This window comes from Aythya ferina (assembly GCF_964211825.1).
Source record: "Aythya ferina genome assembly, chromosome: 4".
In the NCBI taxonomy this organism is placed as follows: Eukaryota; Metazoa; Chordata; class Aves; order Anseriformes; family Anatidae; genus Aythya; species Aythya ferina.
The window spans coordinates 26,592,122-26,620,013 of record NC_140300.1 but is presented as its reverse complement, the minus strand read 5'-3'; the positions used below and the strand labels follow the sequence as shown (position 1 = coordinate 26,620,013).

Genomic DNA, 27,892 nt, shown 5'->3' with positions numbered 1-27,892 from the left:
AGAAATTCAGACATGAAGGCTTTATTTTATAGTATACATTTATATTAATTTTGAAGTGATACATTGATGGAAAAGATTTGCAGCAATGGGGAATGGAGTCTATCATCTGTAGGGAGAAGCTTGAAGGTTAAGTCTAGTTAAACATTTACTGGAAACATTTGGTGAATGGAGCCAAGTCCAGTTGGAGGCCAGTCACTAGTGGCGTCCCCCAGGGCTCGGTGCTGGGGCCGGTCCTCTTTAATATCTTCATTGATGATCTGGACGAGGGCATCGAGGGCACCCTCAGTAAGTTCGCAGATGACACCAAGTTAGGTGCGTGTGTCGATCTGCTTGAGGGTAGGAAAGCTCTGCAGGAGGATCTGGATAGGCTGCACCGATGGGCTGAGGTCAACTGCATGAAGTTCAACAAGGCCAAGTGCCGGGTCCTGCACCTGGGGCGCAATAACCCCAAGCAGAGCTACAGGCTGGGAGAGGAATGGTTGGAGAGCTGCCAGGCAGAGAAGGACCTGGGAGTGATGGTGGATAGTCGGCTGAATATGAGCCAGCAGTGTGCTCAGGTGGCCAAGAAGGCCAACAGCATCCTGGCTTGTATCAGGAACAGTGTGACCAGCAGGGCTAGGGAGGTGATCTCCCTGTACTCAGCTCTGGTGAGGCCGCACCTCGAGTACTGTGTTCAGTTTTGGGCCCCTCGCTACAAGAAGGACATCGAGGTGCTTGAGCGGGTTCAGAGAAGGGCGACGAAGCTGGTGAGGGGCCTGGAGAACAAGTCCTACGAGGAGCGGCTGAGGGAGCTGGGCTTGTTCAGCCTGGAGAAGAGGAGGCTCAGGGGCGACCTTATCGCTCTCTATGGGTACCTCAAGGGAGGCTGTAGCGAGGTGGGGGTTGGTCTGTTCTCCCACGTGCCTGGTGACAGGACGAGGGGGAATGGGCTTAAGTTGAGCCAGGGGAGTTTTAGGTTAGATGTTAGGAAGAACTTCTTCACTGAAAGGGTTGTGAGGCACTGGAACAGGCTGCCCAGGGAAGTGGTGGAGTCACCATCCCTGGAAGTCTTCAAAAGACGTTTAGATGTAGAGCTTAGGGAAATGGTTTAGTGGGGACTGTTAGCGTTAGGTCAGAGGTTGGACTCGATGATCTTGAGGTCTCTTCCAACCTAGAAAATTCTGTGATTCTGTGATTCTGTGATTTCATGTTTCCAGTTTTCTAGCTACTTACATGCTTTTTGTTCTGCTGAAAATAAAATAGATGCTGAGCTTTCACCTGCAATTGGAGCAGCTGTCCCTGAACATCCACACCCACTACTCTTCATCCAAATTAAACAATTCTGAAACATATAGGGGAAAAACATAGTAAACTAACTTTTCTCTATTATTATTATTATTAAGCAATTTCGTCAGGAATATGAGTGAGAATTACAGAGAATACTTTTTTTTTTTTCTTTTTTTCTTTTTTTTTCTTTTTCTTTTTCTCCAGATCATATCTTTTTGAGATAACCTGTACAAGTTTTTCCAGGTTGACTCCCCAGCTTGTCTTAATCTCAATATTCAGGAATTTTCTCATGCTCTCTATTCCCAGGTGGTCGTTCCTTCTGCTTCTACATAACAGCATGGGATCCTATAGTTGGAATGAGGTTTGTCTTCTCTTTATATGGTGATAGACAAATTTTTCTGGCACCACAAGTAAAAAGCTTGGTAACTGGTGTGCCATCATGGGAGGGGTGAATCAGCATGTCTGGCAGATCTGGCCAGTGGGAAAGATTCAAATGCTGAGTGCACATGCAGAGGGGGAATTTGCTCTTCAGAACAGAATTATCTTGCCCTAAAGAAAGTGAAACAGATTAACTTGATTTTTTGACTTTGTTATGTTTTTCTTTTCCTGACAAGAATAACAAGATTCTAGATTACTGAAAGAAGATATTCTGTTTATGGATTTCATTTTAAAATGAATCACCACTGACAAAGATCTGATGATGAAATACACAGTTCTGTTCAATAAATGTAGCCCAGTTCTCACCAATTTCATGTTGTTTAAGTGGGAATTCCACCCCTCTCTGATTTTGTGTGATTCTGTGATTCTGCCTCCAGGCAGACCTGTGAAATCAAGCAATGCAATTAGAGCTACAGGACACATTCACTGGTTGGTTACAATCAAAATAAGGCTTGCATATTATGATGGTTTTTAATTTGTAAAATCTATGGATGCCTAACAGTCTGAGAAATGGAACCACGAAATGTATTTTTTTTAGTAGGTTTAAATTCACCTTGTATCTCCACTGGGAGCTTTTTAGAGGTCTGCAAATTGAAAAAGATTGAAACCAAACTGCACTAGCTTATTATACAAAAGGAATGACAGAAGGATGATAAAAGGATATATTTCAAAGCTGTACTTGTAAAATCTGGCCCTTTATTCGGAACACAAAATTATACAGATGATCATTGTGTTTTCATAGGTATCAGAAGATCTAGTGGTTCAGTGTGCTTTTGTTAAATGGCAAGTTTTTAGAGAGGACCAAAGACCTGCCTGGAGGGTTTCAGAGGTAGAGGGAAGGAAAGCTGGCAACTGTCTGGCAACTGGTGTCAGCCTACCTACAAATAACCTGCTTACTGCTGAGATTCAACTGTATGGTAATTGCAGCATAACCAATTCATTCAAGTCTTGAAGAAGTGCTTTTGTCATTTTTAATCTAAATAAATCCCTTCAACTGTTAGGGGAAAATGCAGTATTGTTTTGGGGTGTGTATTTTTTGAAAATGTGTGCATTTTTCTGAATCTCAAGGTAGATTGCTTAACCTCTGCAGTTCAGTAACAAAAGCAAACCTTTTTAACTGGCAGCAGCACTGCCCTGGAGGCGCATCTTCTGCAGAACTAACACTGCTTCTGCCGGGCAGAACAGGACTCGCTCAGGCTTCAGCAGTCCCTCTTCTGGTGAGTGTGTGAACAGCTATTTCAGGAGCTCAGGTAGACATTCCTTTAATTTTATCCCGATACTCTTTGTTGGATTGATTGATTTCTGCTGCAATGCATGCATTCTATCTCCAAGCTTTATGAGCACCCTAACACATTTATCTCTGCATTTTCTTCTTTAAAAGAAGGGTGTTGTGTTTTATAAAATCACAGAAGAATGTTTTGCACAAACTTTTCTGATTTCTAGTACTTAATTCTGGGTGAGGAACTGGAAGTGAGTTGATAGTGGTTGCAGGCAACTCCATTTACTAAATCCCATATAAATATATCCTGGTTTCAGTTAGGACAGAGTTAATTTTCTTCCTAGTAGCTGGTAGAATGCTATGTTTTGGCTTAGGATGAGAAGAGTGCTGATAACACAGCCCAAAGTCATTGCAACCTTTTTTGTTCTCTCTATTTAGTCTTATCACTAGGTATTTTAACTAATAAAGATTGAAAAAGAAGGTTCTAGAGTTAATATAGAGGAATATATTTCCTTGTAAGAAAGGAGGAGAAGGAAGATTCCTGAACATTGAGAATGGCTTTGTCAGATGATCACACTGTAGAAACATGTGAATGTTAAATCTAGTTTTAATATAGCAAAACAGCAGTACCCAATACACCTAGTAAGCAAACTTTTTTCAGTAAATACTTCTGTCCTTCTTCCATCTCTGTACAATGTGTCTGTACTATAAAGCATTTGTGTTCTACATTTTCTTGTTTCAGTGACATACAGTTCTATGTCCAGGTATCTCTGAACCTCTGGTTTCTACTTTTAGCCTTAGATATCAAAGTTCCTAATTGAATTTGTGAGATAATTTACTTTCCTTATTATGGTCTTCTATTAACCTTTCTCATTTCTCTGAGATTTATTATCTATCCTTTGCTTGCCAGTGGTTGGAATACGTTTGCCTTGAAAGGTCTGGTACAGTAAGAGGGGTATGAATTGTACTCACATTAATTCTTCAATGACTTTACTAACCTTTTTCATTCATTTTTTACTTTCCTGATCCTTTTTAAGATGGAGATTAATTATGCATATCAGCTTTATCAAAATCGAGACTAATCAGTCACAGTTTTGTAGTGTATATAGATGATACACATAACAACAACCAAAAAAAAGCCTCACTTTCTGTGAGGGAGAAAGAAAAAATAAGAGTAACATTGTAGTGATGTAGTAAGTATAGTTTTACTATACAGTAAAACTGTAATAAGATGTTATATTATTGAAATATTATGCTGAAAATATACTCTGTCATTTTCACAAAAACGCTCTCCTATTTGGGAGAATATCTCCACACTTGTTCTTGACCCGTACATGCATTTTCATAAAACCGGAGAAACCCAAATTACTTCTGATTTATGTAAGCGCTTAGTATACCCTTCTGAGGCACTCAGAACAAATTATATATATATATATATATATATATATATATATATATATATAAAAGATATAAAACTGCAATCTCACTGAATCTGTATTGAACTCTATAGGAAAAATCCTAAGCTTATTAAAACAGAGGAATGAGCTGTACTCTGTTTCCTATGTCCTTTGGAAGAAGGTAGTTCATCTCAACCAGCTAAAAAATCCTGAAAAAAAAAGAAAAAAAAAAAGAAAAAAAAAAAGTCATTGTGCATTTAAAAACTGTAGAGTAGATGAGGTAAATGTTTAGCATAATAGAGATGTTTAGCCAAGACAGAACTTTTTTTTTTTTCTTTTTTTTTTTTTTTTTTTTTATCATAACCAGCAGATAGTGTGAGTTTTCATGCACATAGAGTGTGAGGTGAAATCAATATACTAATATTCTAATATATTAATATACTAATATATAACTATCTGCCAGGACAACTCTGTCCAAGAACTGCTCTGTAGTGGTATTTAAATACTTGTGCAATATTAGTTATTATGGTTGGCAAAGACTGACACTCTTCAAAAGTGTATGTAGACTCTTACAATAAGATGTGATCCTTAATTTTGTTCCAGGTATACTATAAAGATTATGCTATCAAAATTGGCTTTTTTTTATTTCTACCACCAAGAAATAGTGCCCAAATGTTCAAGATGTTTATAATGTATACACTTTACTCCTTTCCTGCCAAAAGCTTTCCTAGTCAATATTCTCTTTCAGTAGAACATTCTCCTGAAGATAATGAAAGAAAGGTTTCCAATCAATATTTGCAAAGTTTGAACAAAGAATGAGAAACATGTCCAAAAATAGCAAATGCCCAAGGAAGGGAGATCTCTGTTTAAACTGCTGCTTTGCTCCCTTTTGCTTACTGGATGTTTGTACCTCTCACAGTCTCCTGCTGCTGCTGTTTCACTTTGCTGGAAACCTTTTATTTTCTGAACTGCATATATTCAGGACCTGTGGATACCCATTCTTGCTCTCCTGCTTTTGTTCTTCAACAGAAATATGTATTTTTGTTTTTATTTTTATTTTGGTGTTTTCTAGTGACACTTCATCATATCTTCCTTTCTCTCTTCACACCTCCTTCTTCAGTTTACATTATAGTAGGCACAAGAAAGCAAGTCCTGTCTTTCTTTTGCAATACCAGTAACCTTGCCATTTCAGTGTCTCTTTTGGACATATTCAAAATTTTCCTTCCTCCTTCCCAAACAGCAGATTAAAAACTGATCATTATTATTCCTTTTAACTGATCATTATATAGGGTCACACATGAATCTTACACAAAGGTACTGAAGTATTCTTTCTTCCAAAAAAAACACTTCCTGGTGTGCCTTAGGATCACATTTGGTTTTCAACGCCACCTTACATCAGTGATGCAAAAACATTTTTCTTCTCTATTTCTGATTAATGAATAATTAATTTAGCAACACGAAGATATTTACAAATGAGAGACACACTAGACTTAGGACTCTGACAGAGTGGAGCAGCAACCCGGCACACCACCTAAGAGCAACTCAGTATCGCTGACTCCTGTACTTGTTCCTTCGACAATCTCAACCATTCATGGCTCTGTTCATACTTCAGCAGTAGTGGTCTCTGTCTTCTGAGTAGTCTTTGAGGATCATAAGAGATCTTGCCCCTCTACAAATGCAACAAAATATTTTTTCTTTTTCTTTCCTATCACTTTGTACACACAGATTTATTTTCACTCCCCTTGCCTTTGAAGTTTCATGCCTCCTGAAAAGAATGTAGTCATTCACAAGGTCTTAACTACTCAAGGCCATAAATGCTGCATTTTAAACTGTTACTGTTAAAGTCTTTGAACTACCTCCAACTCAACATTAATTTTCCTGGGTTACTCGCCTTGAGTTAATTAGTTCTCTGTACTGTCTGCCCACATCTTTGATTTGTTTTAGAGGTTTCCTTACTTGCATGGAAAAAGATTTCTTCTTTCTGCATGTGAGTGAAGTGAAATAATGGTCTGCAGTATTCTGCAAGATTATTAATTCAGGAAGTTGAAAATCATATTGTCATTCTCCACGGGGAAACCTATTATTATTATCACCATTAAGTACTGATTAAATATACATTGTCCTTGTATAAATATATTATGTTAATAGTCCTTCCATGATCTTATAATACTTCAGGATAATTCCAAAACCAATACATGTAGAAAATCCCATTTTTAAAATTGATAATGTACTAATTTTCCTCTACATATACTGCCAGATAACAGGTATAAGAGAGAGATTGTGGAGTAAAGGCCAAACTTTGGTCTTGCAGTACGTTTCATAAAAACTGTATGGACATCAAACATTTTTTTGTGGGAGGGATTCATCTTGATACAACCAATACAGTATAATCTGCAGAAAAATCTGAATTAATAGTACTAAAACTAAGGTTAGCTGATGCTACCTCCTGTCATATATTCATCCTGACATCTCAAAAGCCATTTTATTGAACAATTTTTGTAGCTCATACTGCTAAAGTCTACATTGTTAGCAGAGCCTGAGCTACTTCGAAACTTTCTCACATGTCTTGGTACCTCCCAAAGAATTGCAAGACAGGTATGGTTTTATTCAGGCATAACTTATTCAAATACGGTTCAGGTATTTGGGTGGAATAATGTGATAGTCCCTGCCGTTCTTCTGTGAAACATATTCAGAGGACTCACATTCAAATCAATCTCTGGAATGATTAGAGTCTTGGAAAGAATAATGAGCCTTGTGGAAGTCAAGAGGATTGATTTTGCTGTGATGATTGAGATTTTAACACTACAGCTTGGTTTGCTGGATGACTGGAATGCAGTGATACAAACAACTTGAGGAGATGTAGTAACAATGTGCAATTAAGATTAACATTTTAAAAAGAGACAGAAGTGTTGTGCATTTTTATGAGAGTTGAAGTGCAAAACATATAGTCATGAAAACTGCAAGCAAGCAGAGATTCTTTAAATAATATGTGGGAATAGTATCCAGGATTAATTTATATATACTCTTTCTTTTTCAGCCAAATAGCATTATGTTGTGTAATTTGAGGAAAGTTACATGGCTTTACATGTACTATTCACTGCTTTTGAAACATATGTTTTCAACACTGTTGGTGTATTAGTGAAGTGCAAAATTCTTCATTGCAAGAATATTTTTTCAGTTTCTTTTCAGTGATGGAACATCAAAGATTCATTTTCCATTTAAAATAATGTACACAGAATGAAATGAAAAGTACAGAATAACATTTAACTTTGAAATATTCATTTTTCCAAACTATTTATGGTGTAACAGAGAAGCATATTGAAACCTATGATTTTTTTATTTATTTTTTTTTTCTTTAAGATGGAACAGACTGGTAGAAAACTCAGGAAGCTGAGAATAAAGTCACCCAGAAGAACGAAGGCAGTTGGGTAGGAGATATATAGTTAAAGACAAAAATATTTATGGTCTCTTTGTGCAATTTGATCCATTTGGTTTTTAGTTTTGCTAAGAAGTTTAAGGAACCCTATGCTTAAACCTGAATTAAAGACAGACTTGCTGCTAAATATCTGTGGGTGAATTCATTCCGGACAAATATATAATTAAAATAATGCACAAATAGTCAAGGATATGAAGTTGCTGTTAAACCACTGCCTGTAACAAATGGGAAACAAACAAAAGAAGGGAGTTAGAGTGTGGAGTAAAAATGTAGAGTTATGTGGCGTGACAAATTAAAAAAAAAAAAATTAAAAAAAAGAAAAAACTTTTGCCCTCTCAGTTTTTCCGGTCTCTTGCATCCTAGATGACTGCCCTCTGCCTTTGGTGTTTGTGCAAACAGATTCAAGCTTTTAGTGAGAGGCAGCACTAGGGAGGATCCTGCTCTTGCTAAAAGGTGTGTTTGAGACTTCTTCTATTCATACTTGCTTCATGATATTGAATTCAGGCTGAACTAAAAGGGAATTCAGGCTGAGCTAAATTCAGGCTGAGCTAAAACACCCCTTCATCAGAAGCAGTGCTGTATTCCTGAGCATGGGATGAGGAGCTGCTGGAGCTGCCCCTGTGCCACAGCATCCCTTGGGTCTTGCCAGCAAAAACAAGGGACATGCAACATGCCAGAGCAAGCCTCTGTAGTAGGATGGTGCACAGAGAAACTTGCTTCGTTGGCCACCAAGGAAGAGAGGAGAGCCTGTTGTGTTCCCAAAAACTGGTGTGCAATTTTGACCCCACCAGAGACTTGTCAGGCTGAGGTGAGGCTCTTGTCCAGCATCTTCATCAGTAGTGTCCATCAGCGAAACTGCAGAGCTCAGAGTCAACTAAAAAGGACATAACAAGTTCCCTCTTTTCAGACAGTCTTGATGTTTCATAAAATCTTGCCCATGGCACACTTTTTATGTGGTGGATTTGAATAGCACTGTCCAGAGTTTTTGGGTAACACAGCACTTGCTTTGTAGATAGCAGCACAATATTCTGCAAGCAGCCACTCATTTGCACTCTCCTGTCAAGCAGTTGCTACCCAGATGCTTGCAAGTACAATGCTGTGTTGACACAACCTAATTATCTGCCATGTGCAACTATTTATACATTCTCACTATGTTAGTGAAATATGAGGGCAGCTCTATTTTTCCTTAAAAATCCCTTTGCACTCACAGGCAGTATTGACTCAGTGTTGTGGAAATGAATATTAAAATGTAGTTTTCTCCCCATTTAGAGCATGGAAGGCTACTGCAGACTTGCATGTGAAAGAGAAGGCATGCTTTGGGCTCCCTTAGGGAGTCATCTCTGTTTCATTGGTGATTCGTTTCTTGAAAGGAGAGGAAGGAAGATATAGCCTGCTAACACCGAATGCCATCTTTTTATCTTGTTATTTATTTATTTCAGCCCAGGGCACTCTCAAAGCATGTAACTACTGGAATGTGGTTGGACTGAGGGATGCTGAAATCTGCTTTTTTGGGGGGTTGTGATTGGCACTCACTTGCATTGAAACATGGGAGGGTGGGGGGTGGTAGGGGTAAAGGGGGATAGGATCCATACTGCCAGATTGCTAGGAGCATTTTTGATTTGTGCAGCATTGTGTACTTTAACCTCCTCCCATAGAGCTGGTTAAGAACACCCCTAAACATCTCCTCAGGAGCCACCTACACAACTATCTACCTGGAGTTTACTTCTCTCTGTATCTGTTGATGCAGCAAGTGACCCTCTAGGAAACTGCAGTGTGGAGAGGGTATTGAAATTGATCAGTTCGTTTATGCAAATGTCTTCACCATCATCTAATTTTCATCCTGTGTAAAGTCATCTGCAGTATGCAGAAAAGCTGAATTCTTCTTTTAAGTGCATAAAAATACTATAATGGCAATTACTTAACCCAGATATGTTTATAAATAGCTCAATGTTTTTGCAAATTGTGAGCAAGCTGTCACAGGCTAGAGCTACATCCACAAGCAATTATGTGGTTTATATTTTTTTAACAAACATGGGACATAGCACAGCATTCATTTTTTCCTCTTGAATCTTACCATCTATACTCCATACGCTAAGAAGCTACATTTTTGTAGTATGGAGCAATGCTTTTGTTGTTGAATTTAGGCAAGACACTTCATGTTAGAACTGTCTTTGGATTGTTTGTGGTTAGTGATAGACGAAGACATTCACCTGTGTTTTAGCTAACACTAGTCAAAGATAGCAGGAAATTCTTTGAAGTTCCAGGAGGCAGAATCATTTTTAAAATGCAGATTTTTGCCACCCAAGATAAGATAATCTCAGTTCAAATGTTTTCCTGACTAGGAGCAGTTAGGAGCAATTATTGGGCTGTTAAATGGATTCTGGCCTTTCTTTTAAGCATTACTAAGCATTACTAAAATTAGGGTGAGGGCTGAATTTTTTATCAGGACTCCAGTGTAAAGACTCTTTACCCAGAGTAAAGGTTGTGGTTTTTGGCAAAATCACTTTCAGCCTTCTGTGATATGTGAGCTCCCCATAGATGTGAAAACAAGAATTTGTAGCTGAAGAAAACTATCATTCTTTATAAAAGCAGATCTCCTCTTCCATTCACTCAGACCAAGAGTTATGAGCCAATTTTATTCATCTGAGCGTTCCTGTCCCAGTGGGTGCATGTGTTGCTTTGCCCTCTGCTGCTTGCCTTATGTTTGTCCTGTCAAGGAAGATCTACTCTAAAAAGATGATGCAGGTCTCGCTGCTCCTGATAGATGGCAAAGATTCTGTGGTCATTCCCTGTGTTGATCTCGGTGTATTTGGAGAAGACTGAAAATCCTGATATGTGTTTTAAGGTTCAAATATAGGGGATGTATAGTTCTGGAAAATAAAAAAAAGAAAAAAACATTCATCAACATGTAAAATGAGAATCTGGGAAAGCTCAGATTAGTTTCCTGATCTTCTGAACTTCCCAGTGTGCTTTGGCAAGTAACTTAAAGCCAGTTACAAATAGCTGAATTAAAGATGGCAATGGCCATTTACTTCTGCTCTTCATCCAGCACCCCTAGCTGAAGATTGTATGATAGTTAGGGCCTTTGAATAAGCACAGAAATTTTTCCCAGTCTTAGAGTTTCATAGATAAACAGAATATCCCAAAGATTAAAATTGGTTCAGGCACTTACAAGAGTGGGCACCACATAAAGCCGTAAGATTTGGCTTGCTGTCTTGCTTGTTATATGAGCATTTATTGCTGAATGGTGCATTTCAAAATGATATCACCTCTCTGAGGGGTTTGTGGAACTTTCTCGCAGAAAGTCAGTGACTGTAGGGGTGTTGGAGACCTGGGTCTTCTTTTCTTACAGATTTCTTATTTCATATTGTCAGTTCAATGTGGCATAACACAGAGATGATCCTGGAAGAAAGGGAAAGAAGCGACACCTTTCTGCTCCAATTAGCATTAATGTAGATATGTGACGAAGCAATCTAGGGACTGACTTGGTTGAAAACTAATTTCCCCCTTTGACTTTTTATTTTGTCATGATTCACACAAATAAAATTAATTAGCTTACATGTTTAAATTGCATAGCCAATTGTATCTTGATTACATATACAAATTTTAGATATGTAAAACAGTATTTCTAGTTATGAATACCATATTGATTGACAGATGTGTATTATGCCTTTTAACAGAGTAAAACATTTATAAAAAAGCATGCCTCATACCAAAATAAATAATAATAAAAAAAATCTGCTGCTGTGTTACATCTAAATAATTCTGATATATTGCTTCAATTTACATTTATATGCATCACTTTTACTGAATCCCAATGATGATTATTATTTTTTTTTATCCTTACAGGTATGACTATACCTGACCCAGATATAAGGGTGAAGATTATTCTCAGGCAACACAAAGTATATGATGATTACCTTAATCTGCCAAAAATGTTGTCTGGAACTAGTGTACTCCTGAACATACCCCAGATCTTCATGCTGTGTTAATCACTTATTGGCCTTACTTGATTATGTCCACAACTGAAGATGTTTACTGACAGCTCTCTAATGGCTAAATGTGTGAGGTAGTGTTTTTCTGTAATTTATTCTGCCCAAAGGATGGAATAACTTTGTCATTTCATTTAAATGATCCTTACAAGCAAAGAAAGCAGTCAAGTTAGTGTTTTGCAATCCAGAAAATGACTAACCTGGGCTTCACCTCCCCTGTGCTTCTATTACCTCTAAGCTGGAAGAAGTACTTACAAAATGTCACACACCTGCACTGCTATTCAATTTGTCCTCACAGGGAAGTCTTTCTAATCTCAGAGAGGTATTGTGAAACACCATTTATCAGTATGTGCAGAGCTTTGAGATCCTTGGTGAGTGGTTAATAGAATGTAAGGTCCTATTATAAGATACTTTATAAAATCAAAATAGGGATTGAATTCTAGTCATATGTACCAACAAATAAAGCAGAAAATATATAAAGCCATTTAAGTAAAATAGTTAACAATTTACAAATAATTAAAATTTAAAATAAATGCTGGAAATAACTCTTTATGGGCCTACAGTTTCCAGCAGAGGCATTCAAATCTTCAGTTCAGTGGCATGACTCTCTACCTCCTAGGGTGCTTGCATCAGGGCTCAGGAGAGTCTCACCAACCCAGGTGATATGCTGGATGCTGCGTATGACTCATAGCTAACTAAAATTCAATAATGAGAAATAGCATTCAATACCACTCAGCAAATAATAAGGCAGAAAGGAAGAGAGAGTTCCCTGTTGACCGTGGATCTGAGAGGGCCCAAGTGCTCTGCTGCTAAGCAATGAGCCGTAACATATCTGGTGTTTGTGAAACCTGAGGCAGGCAAGCATGTTGCCCAACAAAACACTAAAAACACAGCAATATCACTCTTTTATCTTCCAATGCTTTCCAGTTCATCAACCTCGTGGGTTACAAGTGTGTGGGTCTATCATAAAGATCCTTCTCTCTGGTAGTAATGATATTGCCTCTGATATCTCATGTACTGCCTCAGTAACCTGCCCCCGCACTCAGCTTCACTGCAACTTGAGATGCCCCATAGCTCTGTCCAAATTGTCTGAGAATAGGAATAAGGAGCTATTTTCAAGTTTCTAATCCTTTTAAGGCAAGTGCTTTATCTGAAGTGTGACTTCAATTTATAAAACTATGGTTAAATCTCTAGGAATACCACCAGTAAATAAGTGTGATCAGAGCCTAAAACCCAGCACATATTTCTGGGGGAAGGCTTTGAGCACTAACTTGTTATAAATACATACCTTGCCCCATGTGGCTTTTGAAGAATGACAATATGCTATCATAGCAACAAGAAGCCACTGTGGCTGCTTTCCTTAATAAATATATTTTTCTATTTTTTGATGCAAATCACATACAAAAACCAGAATCCAATTTTGTATTATGGTTAATTGAAATGACTTTTGGGAAGGAATGCCATGAATATGTGTGGGGAAAAAAGATTCTGCTTTTATTATGTAACATATTTCAAATTAATCAGAAAGGGTCTTTACTTTTGATGATGTTTTCTTTCTGCCTATTGCTATTTGTGAAGTTACCCTGCCTTAGGATAAGTAATTCAAGCTCCTTTTCTTTACTGCAAGGGTTGATGTTTCCTTCAGTATCAGCTCTTAATTCTGCAGAATCATTTACAGCCAGGTTTTTCTGTTCTTCCTCCTAAGATGTGAGGACTTACAGGCAGATCCAAAGAAAGCTTGAGATTGACTACAGAGGCGATCAGATACCTGATCAGATAATGAGGAACTGCAAGCAGAGGGCATTTTCACACCAGGGGAGAGGAGGCCGTGGGATCTTAGGCCCAGAGTGAGAAAGCTGCTGAATGAATGATCTTCAGATCACAGTTTTTGCATTTGTGTCCTTACCATCGTCATTTTACTGGTTATTTAATATCAAAGAAAAGCAGCGTGTTCCCTCTCTTGTCCCATTCTTGCTGCAGGTTATGAAAAAAGCTCAGAGCTGGAAGAAACAGAACAACCTGACAGCCCAAGCACTTTTCTTCCTTCTTTTGTCTCAGGCTCTGCTGTCGAGTCACTCAGCCAATAGAGGAGAAGGAAAACAGGAGGACCTCTGGTTGCAACCAGCAACAATTAGGAAGCAAGAAACTGAGGGAAAACAGCAGAGATAGGAGAAGGAATCCCCAGGTTTTTGCAGTTGATTCTATAGATAACTGAAAAAAGTAGCAATTCTTTCTTTTGCTCCTCCCCACACACACCATGTCTGTGCACGCAATTTCACATGTTCATTTGGGAACTGGTCATGATTCAGAAGCAAGCAAAAAGCCTTCACTCTAAGTGCACCAGACAGGTAGCCCAGCAATGTTAAGATAAGTGAAAAATGTGTTTTCTGAAACTAATGGTTTGAAAGGAAAGGAGATAGACATTGGCTTAAAAGAAATAACACAATGTTATTGCTAGCGCTGCTTTCAAGTTAACAATGCAAAATGAGGGTACACTAAATATCTTTGTCAAGACTGTCCTCATCCACTTGCACTAAAATTCACAGAAAGGGATCTTAATAGGGTCGGCTACTACTCTGAAGGAGGACCACACATTACCAAGGAGGCCAGCACGACTGAAAAGACAACACAACAGAAAGTAATGCAAAAAAAAAAAAAAAAAAAAAAAAAAAAGGAAAGAAAAGAAAAGAAAGAAAAAGCGAGGTTCGTTTCCTTTCGTTGTCTTGGCTGCCTGCACCCTCCGCTCACTTGCAATGACAGACTTTTCTTCTCTCCGCATCTCAATTAGGCTGTGCCAACGGGCGGGGAAGGGAATGGCGATGAGAGAGGGCCGGGGGGCGGCCACTTTCCCGCACCACACCGCAGGCCGTTCCCACGGCGCGCTCAACAAGCGGCGACCGAAAGGCCGAGGAGGGCCACCCAAAGCGCTGTTTGTCGTTTGTTTGTTTGTTTATTTATTTATTTATTTATTTAGGGGGGTGGCGTTCCGTTGCGGACGCGAGGCCACCGCAGCCCCCCTGTCAGGAGCGGCCGTTTCGGCAGGGTGACTTGCATCTTCCCTGCCCCCGCGCCAGCAACGGGGCCGGGGGGGCCCCGTTCCCTCTCTCTCCCCCGCCGAAGCCCACCCTCCCCGTCCCCTGCTCCCAGGTAGGGTTCCCGGGGATCGCCGCCGGCCGCGGGTAGCCCTATGGCCACTAACGGCCGCGGCGTGGCCACTAAACGGGGCTGCCCCCCCCCGGCGGTGGGCGCTCGGCTGGGGGCGGCTCGACCGCGATCCCCTCCATGAGCCCCGTGACACGCCGTGGCCCCCCTCCCTCGGCTGCGGTGTGCCATAGAGAGGCGAGGAATGGTTAAACCCCGGTCTTTTTATACATGCGTCTTTTTTTTTTTTTTTGTTTCCTTCGTCTTGGGGCTTTCAGCTTACAGAAAAGGAAAGCATCTGATGCGTCTGCTCACATGCCACTTTTGGTCATACGTTGCTTCTTTGCACAGAGCAGGATCGCTGGGAAAGATGGAGATACAATAAGTTGCTAGTAGTGAAAAGTGCTGCAGAAATAACCTGGCGGTTTCCCTTCTCCACCGAAGTGACATATTTTTTTCCTCGGGTTAAGTTGAAACCGCTGCCTGGCGGAGCCTGACTGTAGCTGAGAGTGGGTTTGTGTTTTTCTTGCACCGTTAGGTTTTGCAAAGAGCGGCGATGAAGAGGAAGCTGGCACCCTCCAAGATGCAGTTGGTTCTTCTCGTTTTATTGGTGTGGCTACCAACAAGGTGAGGGGATGTTTAATTGTGTCATTCGGTGCAAACATATATGTTATGATCTTCTAAGGGTAAGCTTGTGTGAGACGTTATAGAAGCGGAGTGTATAGTAATGTAATAAAAATCTCTCTTAGCTGTTCGAATGCAGTATTACATAGTTTCCAGAGCAAATGCCATGGGAGAAGGCAGTCCGGGGATCATAATAAACGCTAACGACTTGTCCTTAAACAGTTTGTGAATTAATGCTTTATTTCATTGTGTCAAAGAACTAAATTTTAAATGCCTTATTGTAAAATCTGATTCTCAAAGATATATTGGAGTTACCCTATCACAGTGATTCTGTACCATACAGAACAGTTAAGATGGAGAAATAGATTATTGTGGTCAAATAGCAAATCATAGTCTAAAATAATGCTGGCTTTTTTTTCTTTTTTTTTTTTTTGATACGGGCATGTCTTTTTTTTTGGTCTCTTTTTTGGTCAACATAACAGAATTCAGAATGATACTTAAGCTTTACACCTCTAGGTGGAGATAGCATACAACTTCACAATCTCATATAATAAAACAATAGCTTCATTTATTAATCAACTTTTTTATTTTGTTTGAAGTTCCTCATTTCTAATGTGACAACATAAGAGAAAGTAATTTTAATCATACAATTAGTTTTGTGTTTCCCATGGACCCTAAACATCCATAAATTGTAGTTTGTAACTTTGGTTTACTTGCTTTGGTTCTCACTGCAGTAGGTCTTGTCCTAATATGGTACTGGTCATAAGCTAAATAATGCAAGTTTCAGATGATTTAAAATGTCTATATTCATCTTTGTCTATTTCCTAGTGAACAAAATATTTCCTGAAACTATATTTCCTATTTCACTTTATACCTAACAGTGGTGCAGCATTAGTTGAGTCACAGTGGGCCAGATCCTGCAAACCCTACTCAAGTGAGTAATCGCACTGACGTCAAAGAGGCTACATGCGTAATTAAGGAGTTTATGCCTGAGTAAAGTTTGCAGGATTAAACCCTAATTTGATACAATTGTATGATCTAGTTTTTTTCATGGTATCCTGACTTCAAAAAAACCCAAAACTGTTATATCTGAAAAAGAAGCTTAAAAATGGCAGATACTTAGAGCACAGAAATACATTAAAAAAAAAAAAAAAAAAAAAAGTGAATCATCTAGTAATTAAGAATAAACTTACATAACAGTAATATCACACATGATGTTTTGGTATTTGTTATAAGTTATCTGATTTGCGTTGATTATGTGGTTTGTGTAATGGAAAGCACAGATTGCAAAGATTTACATGTAAATACTTCCTCCATGCTGTTGAATTGGGGACCAAGAAAAAGTCATGTCTTTAATCATTTTATATCTTGCTTGAAAGAAAATGTCACCTAAAGCCACTTCTGGTTTAGAGTAGGAAGAAAGCATGCTCATTTTTATGCTGTAATTAGTCATTCAGAATGGCTTGATCAGTAGCTTATTTAGGGATGATAACTACTCAAAATTTCAGATCAAACATGTAGATGGCTAAAAAAGCTATAAATTATAGTGCATGTAGCAAATGATGCTTTGCTTCCTTAATACTTAATGCTCTCCTATTAAGTAGGTACTTAATGAGCTTGTGCATTTCACATGCATGGTACCTAAAATTGTCGGTACAGCAACATTTGCATGTGTAAGGGTTTGTGCAAGGCAGAGTTTTCCTAGTATGCAAAACCTTTGGTTTGGGTGTCCAGGTCTGGGAGAACTGTTCCTAGCCACAGCTGTGGGCAGCAGGTTCGTGCTCCAGCCCCTGGTCTATTCCATAGTCTATGACCCATAAATACTGGAACATCTCTTTCTTTGTCGGGAAAGTTTGAAGCAATTGATGACCTATAGATTTTTCTTGACACTACATATATGTTTTTTTCTATCTAACTTTTATAAGGCTTGTCTGCATCTAGTGGAACCTCAGATAGTGCTTTTTATAACAAAACAGCATTTTAAAAACAGGAAAGCTATCTGCAGCTATCCTGCAGCTTAGTAGTCAGCGTCGTTGTTCCCACCCACCAAGTACTGACATCAGAGGACTCCCTGAGCATGATTGCTGGAGTTTTCCCTCATGTTGGTTCTTCTGGTCATGTACTTAACATAACCATTGGGTGGAGGCATATCCACAGGATTTATCCAGAGAGAGAGAGTACACTTAGGTGCGGACTGATAGAGCAGGGCTGGAAGGAGACAGTTCTGTGTGTGGGAACTCAGGTTATCAGTCTGGAAGTGACATGCCACTGGGACCTGGGAAGCTCTTCCAGGCTTTTGTACCTGGACAGCCAAATGTGTTAGTGCAGCCTCACTGTGATGTAATATTGAATAGAAGTAGAGGCTACTGGAGAATCACTACCAGGAAATTTTAAGTGATATGCCATAGACTGTTATGTTTCTGACCATATTATACATAAATTGTGTATTCATAGACTCTTAATTGCACTTTTTGTGTTAGAAGGCAAAAAGGTAAATATTCAAGGCCAGCCGGCAAAAACTGCATGTTGAGTGTATACTAAAACATATCTAGCATTTTCTAAAATGTAAAATATCCATTTAGATCAGTGCTGGCTGACTCCCTGGAAGACGAAGCTAAGAATAACATCACCATCTTTACAAGAATTCTAGACAGACTTCTGGATGGTTATGATAATCGTCTTAGACCTGGATTAGGAGGTAAAAAAAAATAATAAAAAAAAATTTAAAGATTGATTTTAAAAAGCCAGTTTTACTGTACAGATTTTATGTGGTGATATTCTTTTTTTTTTTTTTTTTCCCTAACAACTGATATGTATTTTTATAAATTATTTATAACTATATTCACACAGTTGAATCATTTGAAGTTTGAGGAAGATAACATCTATGAATGGAAAGGAGGCACTTTCACACATTTATCTTAAGTAAGAGAAAAAAATCTGAAGATTTAACATAGTAAAATGGAATGAGAACAAAAATAACATCTAAATTTGTTATTCCAGTCAGGATTTTTTTTTTTTTTTTGAGCTAGGAACACAGGCTTGATTCCCTGCAATATGACGAGTGCATGTTTTTAGAAATATGCACAAATGTTTTGTACGGTATGTAAAATTCACATTTTAGATTCATTCCTTGGCCTGGTAAATCCAATGGGAATGTTGTATTTTTTACTTAATTGAAAATTAGGGTTTGACTCATTAATAGAATTTGTTCCTGGGTACCTTTGGTCATTAAAAAAAAAAAGGGGGGGGGAGAGAGAATACTAGAGAACAGAAATCCCTGCATTTGTGCCACGGCTGTCATTTTTTTTCCAAAATGTCAGTTCATATTATCATTTTCAAGCTCTATGCCAGTAAATGTAACTATGTAAGCAAGGAATTTAAATAATTTGGTATTGCAAGTATTGTGCAGAATAATCTGTATGGTATGGGGAGGGGCATGATGCCTTGTTTTTGACAATACTTTGCCTACTGTTATTATTTATGTGCTATTTATACTGAGTAACAAATATTTATGCATCGATAATAACACTATTATTATTACTATTCGTAACAGTTTTGGTAATGGTAGTTTTCAGCTTGGAGACTGTTTCAGCTTACTAAAGCTAATTCTAGTGCAAAATTCCTGGGAGCTGTTGCTACTCCTGTTGATTTCAGTAAGATCAGGATCAAAGCTAAAGATCTGCTCAGACCTCCATGGAATTTACCCCAAGAAACTCCATTTGATCAAATTAGGAGTTAGTTAAAGCTCGCAGTTTTAACAAACACTCTTCCATCCTGACCTGTGGCTCTGCTGCTGTTCTAGTTCCGGAGAATCTTGACTTGCATCTGACGCAGCATAAAGTGGGAGCTAGCACTGGCTGGCAACAGCTTTCTCATTTTACATTAGTTTTAATCTGAAATATCTTCATTTTTTTTTCAGTTCTGTCCTCTGATACACTTGAGATTTGTGAAATAGTTTATATGAAGGACTGTTGTATTTACATAATCCATAAAATGAGATTTTCAGCATTGTAGATGTGAGAATCCATATAATGATATTTTACATGGAGATTCAATTTTTCTGCAAAATACTTGATTTTAAGAACTTGGACATAATATGAACATACAGTGCTTTGCAAGAAACTTGCAGAAACATTTCATATCACAAACTTGAGTTTAATTTGCAGGGCTTGTAATCATGGTTTTTATTAGAAAAAAAAAAAAAAAGTTCTTTTCCTGTTTACAAAAAAAGGATGTGCTATTTAATGAGAGCAGTCTGCAGTTCCTTTGCATATCATGTGCTCTTTTGAATATTAAATTTTATATTTTTTATAACATGAATTTTGAAAACAAATTTACATTTATTTTATATTTTCCATTAAATCTACTTCAAAATATCTTCCACTTTTTCTTTGCCAGGCCTTCTAGGTAATTAAAATATACTTTGGGAGCATAAAAATTAAAGAATTAACATCTGTTTGGTATTGGCATACATGGCAATCAACCCATGCAGAACATGTGTGAAATGAAACTATGTCATGCATATTAAACTGTGATGATTCATGATGCATTAATGGTAATCTGCAAGAGTCCTTCAGTTGTGGATGGACATATTCTGATAGTTTAAAACAATACTTGTAAAATTCAGTCATGATAATCTATGATACAAAATGCACCAAACAATGCTTTTTTATTTAATGCTTAATAATTATGGAGATTCCTATTTCAGAAATTTTGTAGCAATTTATTCCCTTTTCTTTGTTAACCTGTACTCTGAAAAGGAAAATGGATATTATTATTATTCTGTTTTCCTTTTTTAAAGACACTATGTGCTTAGTGAGTCCTGATAATTTCTAAAAGTGCTTTTGCATAAACTACAGTACTTTGACCATGCTGCATGTCATTAATTTAATATCCTTAGGTTCAATTCTGTTCCAGTTGCATTTCTATGATTCTGAAATAATTCAATTGAAACTAGTAGAGCATTTGCTTTGGTATAGCAGCTTGCATTATCCTCCTAGGCTGCTATGACTGCTATGACTGCTAGGCTGCTATGACTGCTGTCACAATCTGGCCTGACGTGTGGTACACCAGAACAGTCCAGGGTCTGAGATAGATTCTTTTAAAGTGTTTTCTGAAAGTAAGAGTTGTTCACCAGCTCACTTTCACCTGTTGTAAAAGACGTTTTTTAGAGATGTCTTATAGCAAAATTCAGTTCCTTGTAAAGAATAACTCAGCTCACAAATGTTTTTAATAATGAAAAGCACTACCTTAACATTGGTTATTTTAGCTAATTATTGACCAGTAAAATGGAAATGTAAAGGCTTTTTCAGAGGCTGTATATAAATTCAACTAAGTAATTGCTTGAGAATTTGTCCTAGATTTTAGGGATAGATTTATAATGGATTTTACCGTGAGACTTTGTGTGAGTGTTTTCAGTGGGTAACTTGGTGCTTTACTGATAAAAAGATACACCGGAGAACTGAATTATTTTGTATGCACTGTTAGGGAAACTTTAATGTTTACTGTTGATGCAGCGCTCTCAGAAAACAGGTCTTGGCTATTGGAAAGTCTTCCTAGCATCTGGGATCTTTGAATGATGTACGATCACTATAGCAATGCAGAAGCTTGCAAAATGGATGTGACTAGGGAAAGGAAGACACTGTACTGTCCCCTGAAGTCAGAGACATCTCATAGCACTTAAATAATACTCAGACATACCACATTAAAATAGATATGCATAAGGATATTCAAGGGGATATAAAATTTTCTCTGCACTCATATTATGCTAAACACTGGATTGTAGTTGGAACTGTCTTGACTACCCTCACATTTTTGACATGAACTATTTTACCTGAACTTCACATGCAATTTCTGTTTAGTAATCAAAATAAATTCCAACTTCTGTTTCAAAACAGATTCCTATTCAAAACAAATATGACATTAGAACTATTTTGAAAGAAACACAGCCATGCAAATGACAAGCCATAAAGAGTTCCATTGTTTATGATATTCTTCAAAATCATGAAGGTATTTTCTTCTGTATTTGCTGCAATGTTTATAAGATGCTTAGATAGCACTTTTTCATGAATCCTTTGATTTTTATTATCATGTAGAAAAAGCAATCTACAAGCAATGGGCACTAAAAGTGAGCAAGGGAGCAAAAGAGACTTTAGATTTTTAAACAGTGAGACAACAAAATGTTGAAGCTAAGATACAGCTACATTCAAACCGGGAACTAATTAAATTATGTATGTTCTGTCTGCTTTCCTCTGCCCTATGGACAGCCATGATTAAAGGAAACTGAGCCATAGAATAAGGTAATCCCTTCTTGTAATATTTTGATACTTGTATGTATTAGGTATCTTAGCAATAGCATACTTTTTTATTTAAATGGTAGCTTCTTTTTAAATACAGAAATGAGAAGTAAAGGAGAAGTGATGGAGATTGGGGCTGGGATTTTGATATTATGTTGGGTACTTCAATAGGCTTACTATCTCTATAAGCTAGTCAGCCTGCATTCCTTTCTCATGTTTGAAATTGCTTTTTTGCAGCATCTATAGAATTCCTGTTAATTTTACCCTCCAAAATTTATAAAATATGATTGAATACAAGAGTTAATTAGAAAATACAAAATTTAAATGTTGAAAATAAAGTAGTGGGAAGTAGGAAGAAAAGACAGAGGATTGGACTTCATAGCCTACATGCTAAATTTTCAATTAACGTGTTGACATTGAAAATAGCTACACAAATTTATACTGCTTGAGAATCTTTCTGCAAACTGTGATCAATCTCACCAACTTCAGGAATGGCATTGGATATAAAAGTTGGTTATTCAAAAAACTGAAAAAGATCAGACAATAGGTAGGTGGAAACTACACACCATTGGAGGTCCCATTTAGAAAGATTCATCTCCACTGCAAGGTGACTTTCAGATGTTTTGATTGATTTAAACAAGAATCTCCATTGTGTTTAGTTAGAAACATATTTTTTTTCCACAACATTTTAGAAATAAATTGAACAGGAAAACTAAAGAGAACTGAGAATTATTGCTGATTATTGTTATCAGGGATATGGTGAACAGTGAGCACTTAAGGGCTTGATCATCCATCTTTGCAGTTGTGGATATATTGTTGCCTTGAATTGGTGTAGTAGTGTAGAGAATCAGACTGATTAAAAGTTGTTTGATGTGCTTGCTAATACGAGCTAAAAAGGAAGAATTTTTTTTTTTTTCAGAGAACTTGATTTTCAATATCAGAAGAGTAATATGCATTCAGATATGTATGTATCAGAGATATGTATATCTTCGGTTGCCAGGAAGCAAGGCCATCATCATATGCTGATAATATGGAATATGCTAAGTTTAGGGCAGTGTATTTATATGTCACTGTGATTCAGAGAGTTTTTGATCAGCTTCAGAAACATCAGTAGCTGTTTTTGGTAGCCTCATTGTGCTTGATACACATACAGAGCACCTTAAAAGAAGGTCCTTGGACTCTTTTTGTTGCAGAACACTCCAGGGAAGCTATCACTACTGATCTTAAAGGAAAGTTTCACTATTGTTTCTAAAGGAACATGTGCTCAGTCTGTTCCCTTGCTCAGTCTGGTTACTACTTTAGTGCTCCTTTGCTTCAGTTTCATCTTTTGGAGAAGGTAATGCCTCTGCCTGGATGTAGTGCACAGCAGTTCAGAGCAGCAGCTGCATTTTCTGAAAGCCCACTATGTATGTAGTTATTCTGGGTTGCAAAGGAATAAATACTGTATGCTTTTCCTTAAGGTTCACATGGAATCTGGTCATAGTGTTAGTTATTAACATAATGTTAATTAGGTCCTAATAGTTCATTCAGAGGAGTCAGTGAGACACTCAGATTAATTTATGTTAGACTTGCTAATAATAATAATAATAATAATAATAATAATAATAATAATAATAATAATAATAATCTAATAGTCTAGGGAATAAATCACTATGGGACTGGAAGGATAAAAAACCCTCAGAAACTCTTGTGCCACTGAAGAGCAAACCAGTGGAAATGTTACGGAATAGTATACTGGCTGAGGAGCTTTTTTTTTTCTCAAGGTGAAAGTCTGTGGATAAAACAACAGTGAAGATGTGAAAATAAAATCGTTACAACTGTGAAAAGTATTGCAATTATGGAAAGTGTTGCACAGCACAAAGTGACAAAATGTTATGCTTCACAACCTTTACCAAAAATCTGGCTACTTTGCTGTAAAGTTTATATGCCTATAAAAGAAACTTGTCTGAAAAGATCACCCAGTTCACTGAACATGTATATTCTATATCTTTTTTTTTTCACTTTTTCCTGGAAAAGTATCAGCATTTGCTTATAAATACTGCTGATGAAACCAAGACTTTATTAAGGATATTAATTTGTGGAAGAAGATACTGCATTATCTTCAAATTTCTGTGGGGTTCATTGTAGCTCATTGTAAATCAGATTGACAGGATTGTTTAGCTTTTCAGACAGTTTTGATGGGCTAAGACAAACGTTACATTTTTTTTTTTCTTTCAATAATATTTAAGTAATACATACCTAGAATACTAGGTTATTGTGAAACTGTTGCAATCCAGTGGCCTTGCTGGTCTCTGAGGTGTTCTACTGTTGGTTGCTTCCCTGTAAGACCTTTTACCATGTTATATAAATCTTGCAATCAGTTTGCTATCTGAAATACAGATTTATTTTTCACTCAGGTTGACTGGTTTTGATAGACAAGGACCAAAGGACTGCATTTCTTATTACTCTTATTACTCTTATGAAATGATACCACATATGTACTTATATTAGAAGTATAAGTATTGTGTAATTGACTCTCTCGGAAACATTTTCAGAAATACTTAAGTATATTAGAAATTCATCCAGGATATGTTTACTGGATTTTAATGAATTTCATGGATTTTATCAGTGGATTTTATCCAGGCATAGAGTGAATTTAAGATGTAGAAAGCAATGTGTATATTGCTCACAATTAAACAAACAAACAAACAAACAAAAAAACAAAACCCACATTAGTTATTCTGTAGCAATAAAGACCCATTTCATAATACAAAATTAATAGTATTCTGGCTTACACTAATGGGTGTACTTACAAACAGTATCAGGAAGTATCAGGAATGCTTATTGGTATGATGTAGCCTTGGAGTATTCCACTTTGTATATTCTTTGTATAGTAGGCATACCGAAAGTTACAGGTCAAATCTTTTCTTTAATAAGGTATACCAAAATAGAGTGCCAATTGAAGAATGTAAGAAGGAAGCTGTTGAGATCTCATATTCAACTATTCAACTGTATAAACACCTAAAGGTTTAAAAGTTTTGGTGAAGAACCAGCGGCTAATAAAAGCATTGATCTAAAATAAAAATTCACACAGCGTATGTAGGACACTGACAATATTTGGAGTAACTCTAACCTTCAGAGAGTTAGCAAAATGGACCTTATGAATATGCTGAATTTAAGAAAAAATGATAGTTACATCACGCAGTATGTGAGTCAACATCACTGTTTTGTTTATGTTTTTGGTCATGCAACAGTGACCAATCTTTAAGCAAACAGTTGTGCGTAACTATTTATTTCAAGCCAGTTCATTAGCAAAAGTTGACATTTTATTTTCAATGGCAACTTAAATAGACATCAGAACTCTTTCAGCTTCTTTGCATATAAAAAGTTAATTTTTTTTTTTTAAAAAACTTAGTTCTTGCAGCATCTAATGGCAAATATATATTTAATTATATTTCCTGTGTTTTAGCACCTCAGCTGCCATGAGCTTTTTACTACATGTTTATATTCTGCATAATGTAACAGGCTTCTTCTCCATACTAGGCCTGTTTGTGGTTGAAAACAAGGTAACAATATTATCTTTTTATGAGCCATAATAAAAGAGAGAAGAAATGTGATTTCTCGTTTGCTTTAGGTTATAACTATTAGGCCAATGATAGTGATTTTCTACATAGTCACAGAGAAGTGAGCAACACAGAGGTTGCTCAGAGAAGTGTTAGAATCTCCCATCTTTAGAGACACAGATTAAAAAAAAAAAAAAAAAAAGACAAAATACGACCTGGACAACCTGATCTGTCTTCAGATTTGGGTCTGCCTTGGACCTTAGAGAGGTCCTTTCTAAACTGAATTATTCTAAGATTCAGTGACTTCAAGACAGCAAGACATTGAAATAATGTCTGAAGCTTTCCATCTTAATTGGCAACTGTGAAAAAATGAATTTTAGAACATCAGTTCTGGAAGACAGCTGAATAAAAGTATGTGTGTCGATCAAGCGCTGAAACTGCCTATGGACAGTAGGATGCACAGTGTTGTACGGCTTCTGCATTTATTATTCAGAGTAGAAGATTTGGATTAAACAGAAAAGGTCGGGAGAAATACAGAGGACATATCCTTCTTATGGTCTTTGTCTTGAATTACTCAACATTCAGCAGAAACTGAGACTTGACTAATAGTCTAAAAATGACTGTAGCCATCTTTTTCCCACCATCACCATAATCTAGATTCCTGAAGATTTTTAAATATGGGAAAAAGTATCTCTGAGGAGAGGTACTGTATTTCATCAGACATTCCCAGTATACTTTGTCATTATTAGATAGGCAGCGTATGGGGAACTGAAAAGTTTTACAGTGCTGTCTGTGCATTCTGAAGCCTGGCACTTCCTCACAGAACACCGAGGAACATGCTAAACTTTGCTCTTCTCAAATGTTTTCCTGAGGGAGATCTGCCTTTTTTCTTCTTTATCTCTCTCTCTCTATATATTTTTTCTTCATATTTGCCCCTCTATTCTTCTGAATATCAAACTGGGAATATATCTACCTCACAGTCCCAGGACTCCATTTCATGCATTCTTCTAGAAAATACCTCTCTTCTTTATCAAAATTCCATCAATTTATTTCAATCCATCTAAACACAGTTTTACCCAGATCCAGGCCTGATACGCTGTACAGAAGCAGTCGTCTAATTTTGGATTTTTTTGTGGTGTGAAACTCAGACTTGACTTAGCCTCCTCCCAGATATGGTTGCTTACATCCAGCTTCCTGAAAGATTTCATATCTAATGAAACCTGATTGAGGAGGTTGAGAATGAGGCAAAGGCAGCTTCCTTGCTAAATAGAAAATAAAGATCCTTCTCTACTCACAGATTGTGTGGCCCTCCTTTTGTGCTGGTACATTTTTGTTGGTGTTATTTAGTGGCCTGTGATAGATCTGTTGCTTCTGGCAATATTCCTATCCACCTATTATGCTTCTGTTTTCTTTTAGAGTCACAATTTCATGACCATTTTAAATAATCTTTTCAATGCACAAACTAGTGTATTCAATTTCTAGAATTAGTAGCATGTAAAAAGTTATGTCATCAACAAGGATCATGTAGGACATTTTAATTGCCTGTACATTAAGACTGCTTTGTTGTTGTTTTTTTTGTTTGTTTGTTTTGTTTTGTTTTTCAATATTTCTTGAATTAGAGAGATAAAATGGCAATTGGCTGCTTTTAAAAAAACTGGCAGATTAAGACAGCTGTTTTTTTTTTTTTTTTCCAAATACCCACTGTAAGCTTGGAAGTGGAATAAAAAAAATCAGTTTTACCATTAGAGGATGTGCATAATTTCCTATATAAATGTTTTTCAATTATGAGTCATCTGTCTCAAAAACAGCTATAGAAGGTATATCAGACAAAGTTTTATGTTGCTGTATAATTAGACAGCTTGCTAAATTAAAATATTGGTAGAAGATTTTGAGTTAATATTGTCAAAAGTCTAATAAAGACTGATTATAAGAATTAAGGTACTTGAATATGTCAAGGGTAATCTTTAAACACATTTTAATGTCTGTTTTTTTTCAGGTTAATACATGAATTAAATTAATCACAAGCTGAAGGAATTTTTATTTACCACTGTCATCCTAATAGCAGTTTGCTTTTTAATTCAAAATACATGAGCACTATTTTTATGAAATTGTCTTTACTTTAGGATAGTATGATTCTGCTGGCCTTCTGGAAGTTTTTTTTTTTTCTATTTGGGAACCATTTATATGATTACTTTGTAGCAAATAATTATTGATTTAAATTCCTTGATTCCTTGCCATAGTTGAGAGCTATTTAATAATCAGAGCAGGTAACCCCATGAAAAAAAGTGTAAATCAATCTCTCTCTTGCTTGGGATTATTATGCACCTCAAAGGACACAAAACATTTTAGTAAAGTTGTGTAGCTGCCATCAGAGATTGAATTTACTTACATCTGACCAAATTACATTAATTTGCCTGTCAGTACATTCGTATGTGGTTCTGTGCATGCATTTCTTGTTGAACCAGTAGAAATCCTGCATCAAAAGTCATGATCTGCAACTTGTGCAGGAAAAGATGTGGATGCCCCATGTTCAGTCTGGTT

At 37.0% G+C, this 27,892-nt stretch overlaps 1 protein-coding gene across 7 annotated transcripts in view; it reads left to right on the top strand.

The window, feature by feature from the left end:
• The first annotated feature begins 11,801 nt into the window (after nucleotides 1-11,801).
• GABRA2 (gamma-aminobutyric acid type A receptor subunit alpha2) overlaps nucleotides 11,802-27,892 on the top strand; it is a 59,910-nt gene continuing 43,819 nt past the window's right edge. The window contains exons 1-3 of one of the 7 annotated variants that reach the window (XM_084518613.1): nucleotides 11,802-11,825; nucleotides 15,428-15,516; nucleotides 18,096-18,211. In XM_084518613.1, coding sequence (XP_084374739.1) covers nucleotides 11,817-11,825; nucleotides 15,428-15,516; nucleotides 18,096-18,211 — 214 coding nt within the window. In that variant the 5' untranslated portion in view covers nucleotides 11,802-11,816. Of the gene's footprint in view, nucleotides 11,826-13,831; nucleotides 13,934-14,033; nucleotides 14,097-14,377; nucleotides 14,387-14,601; nucleotides 14,678-14,736; nucleotides 14,896-15,427; nucleotides 15,517-18,095; nucleotides 18,212-21,793; nucleotides 21,813-27,892 lie in introns of those variants that run through there. The other 6 variants (XM_084518615.1, XM_084518612.1, XM_084518616.1 and 3 more) reach the window with 6 other exon arrangements.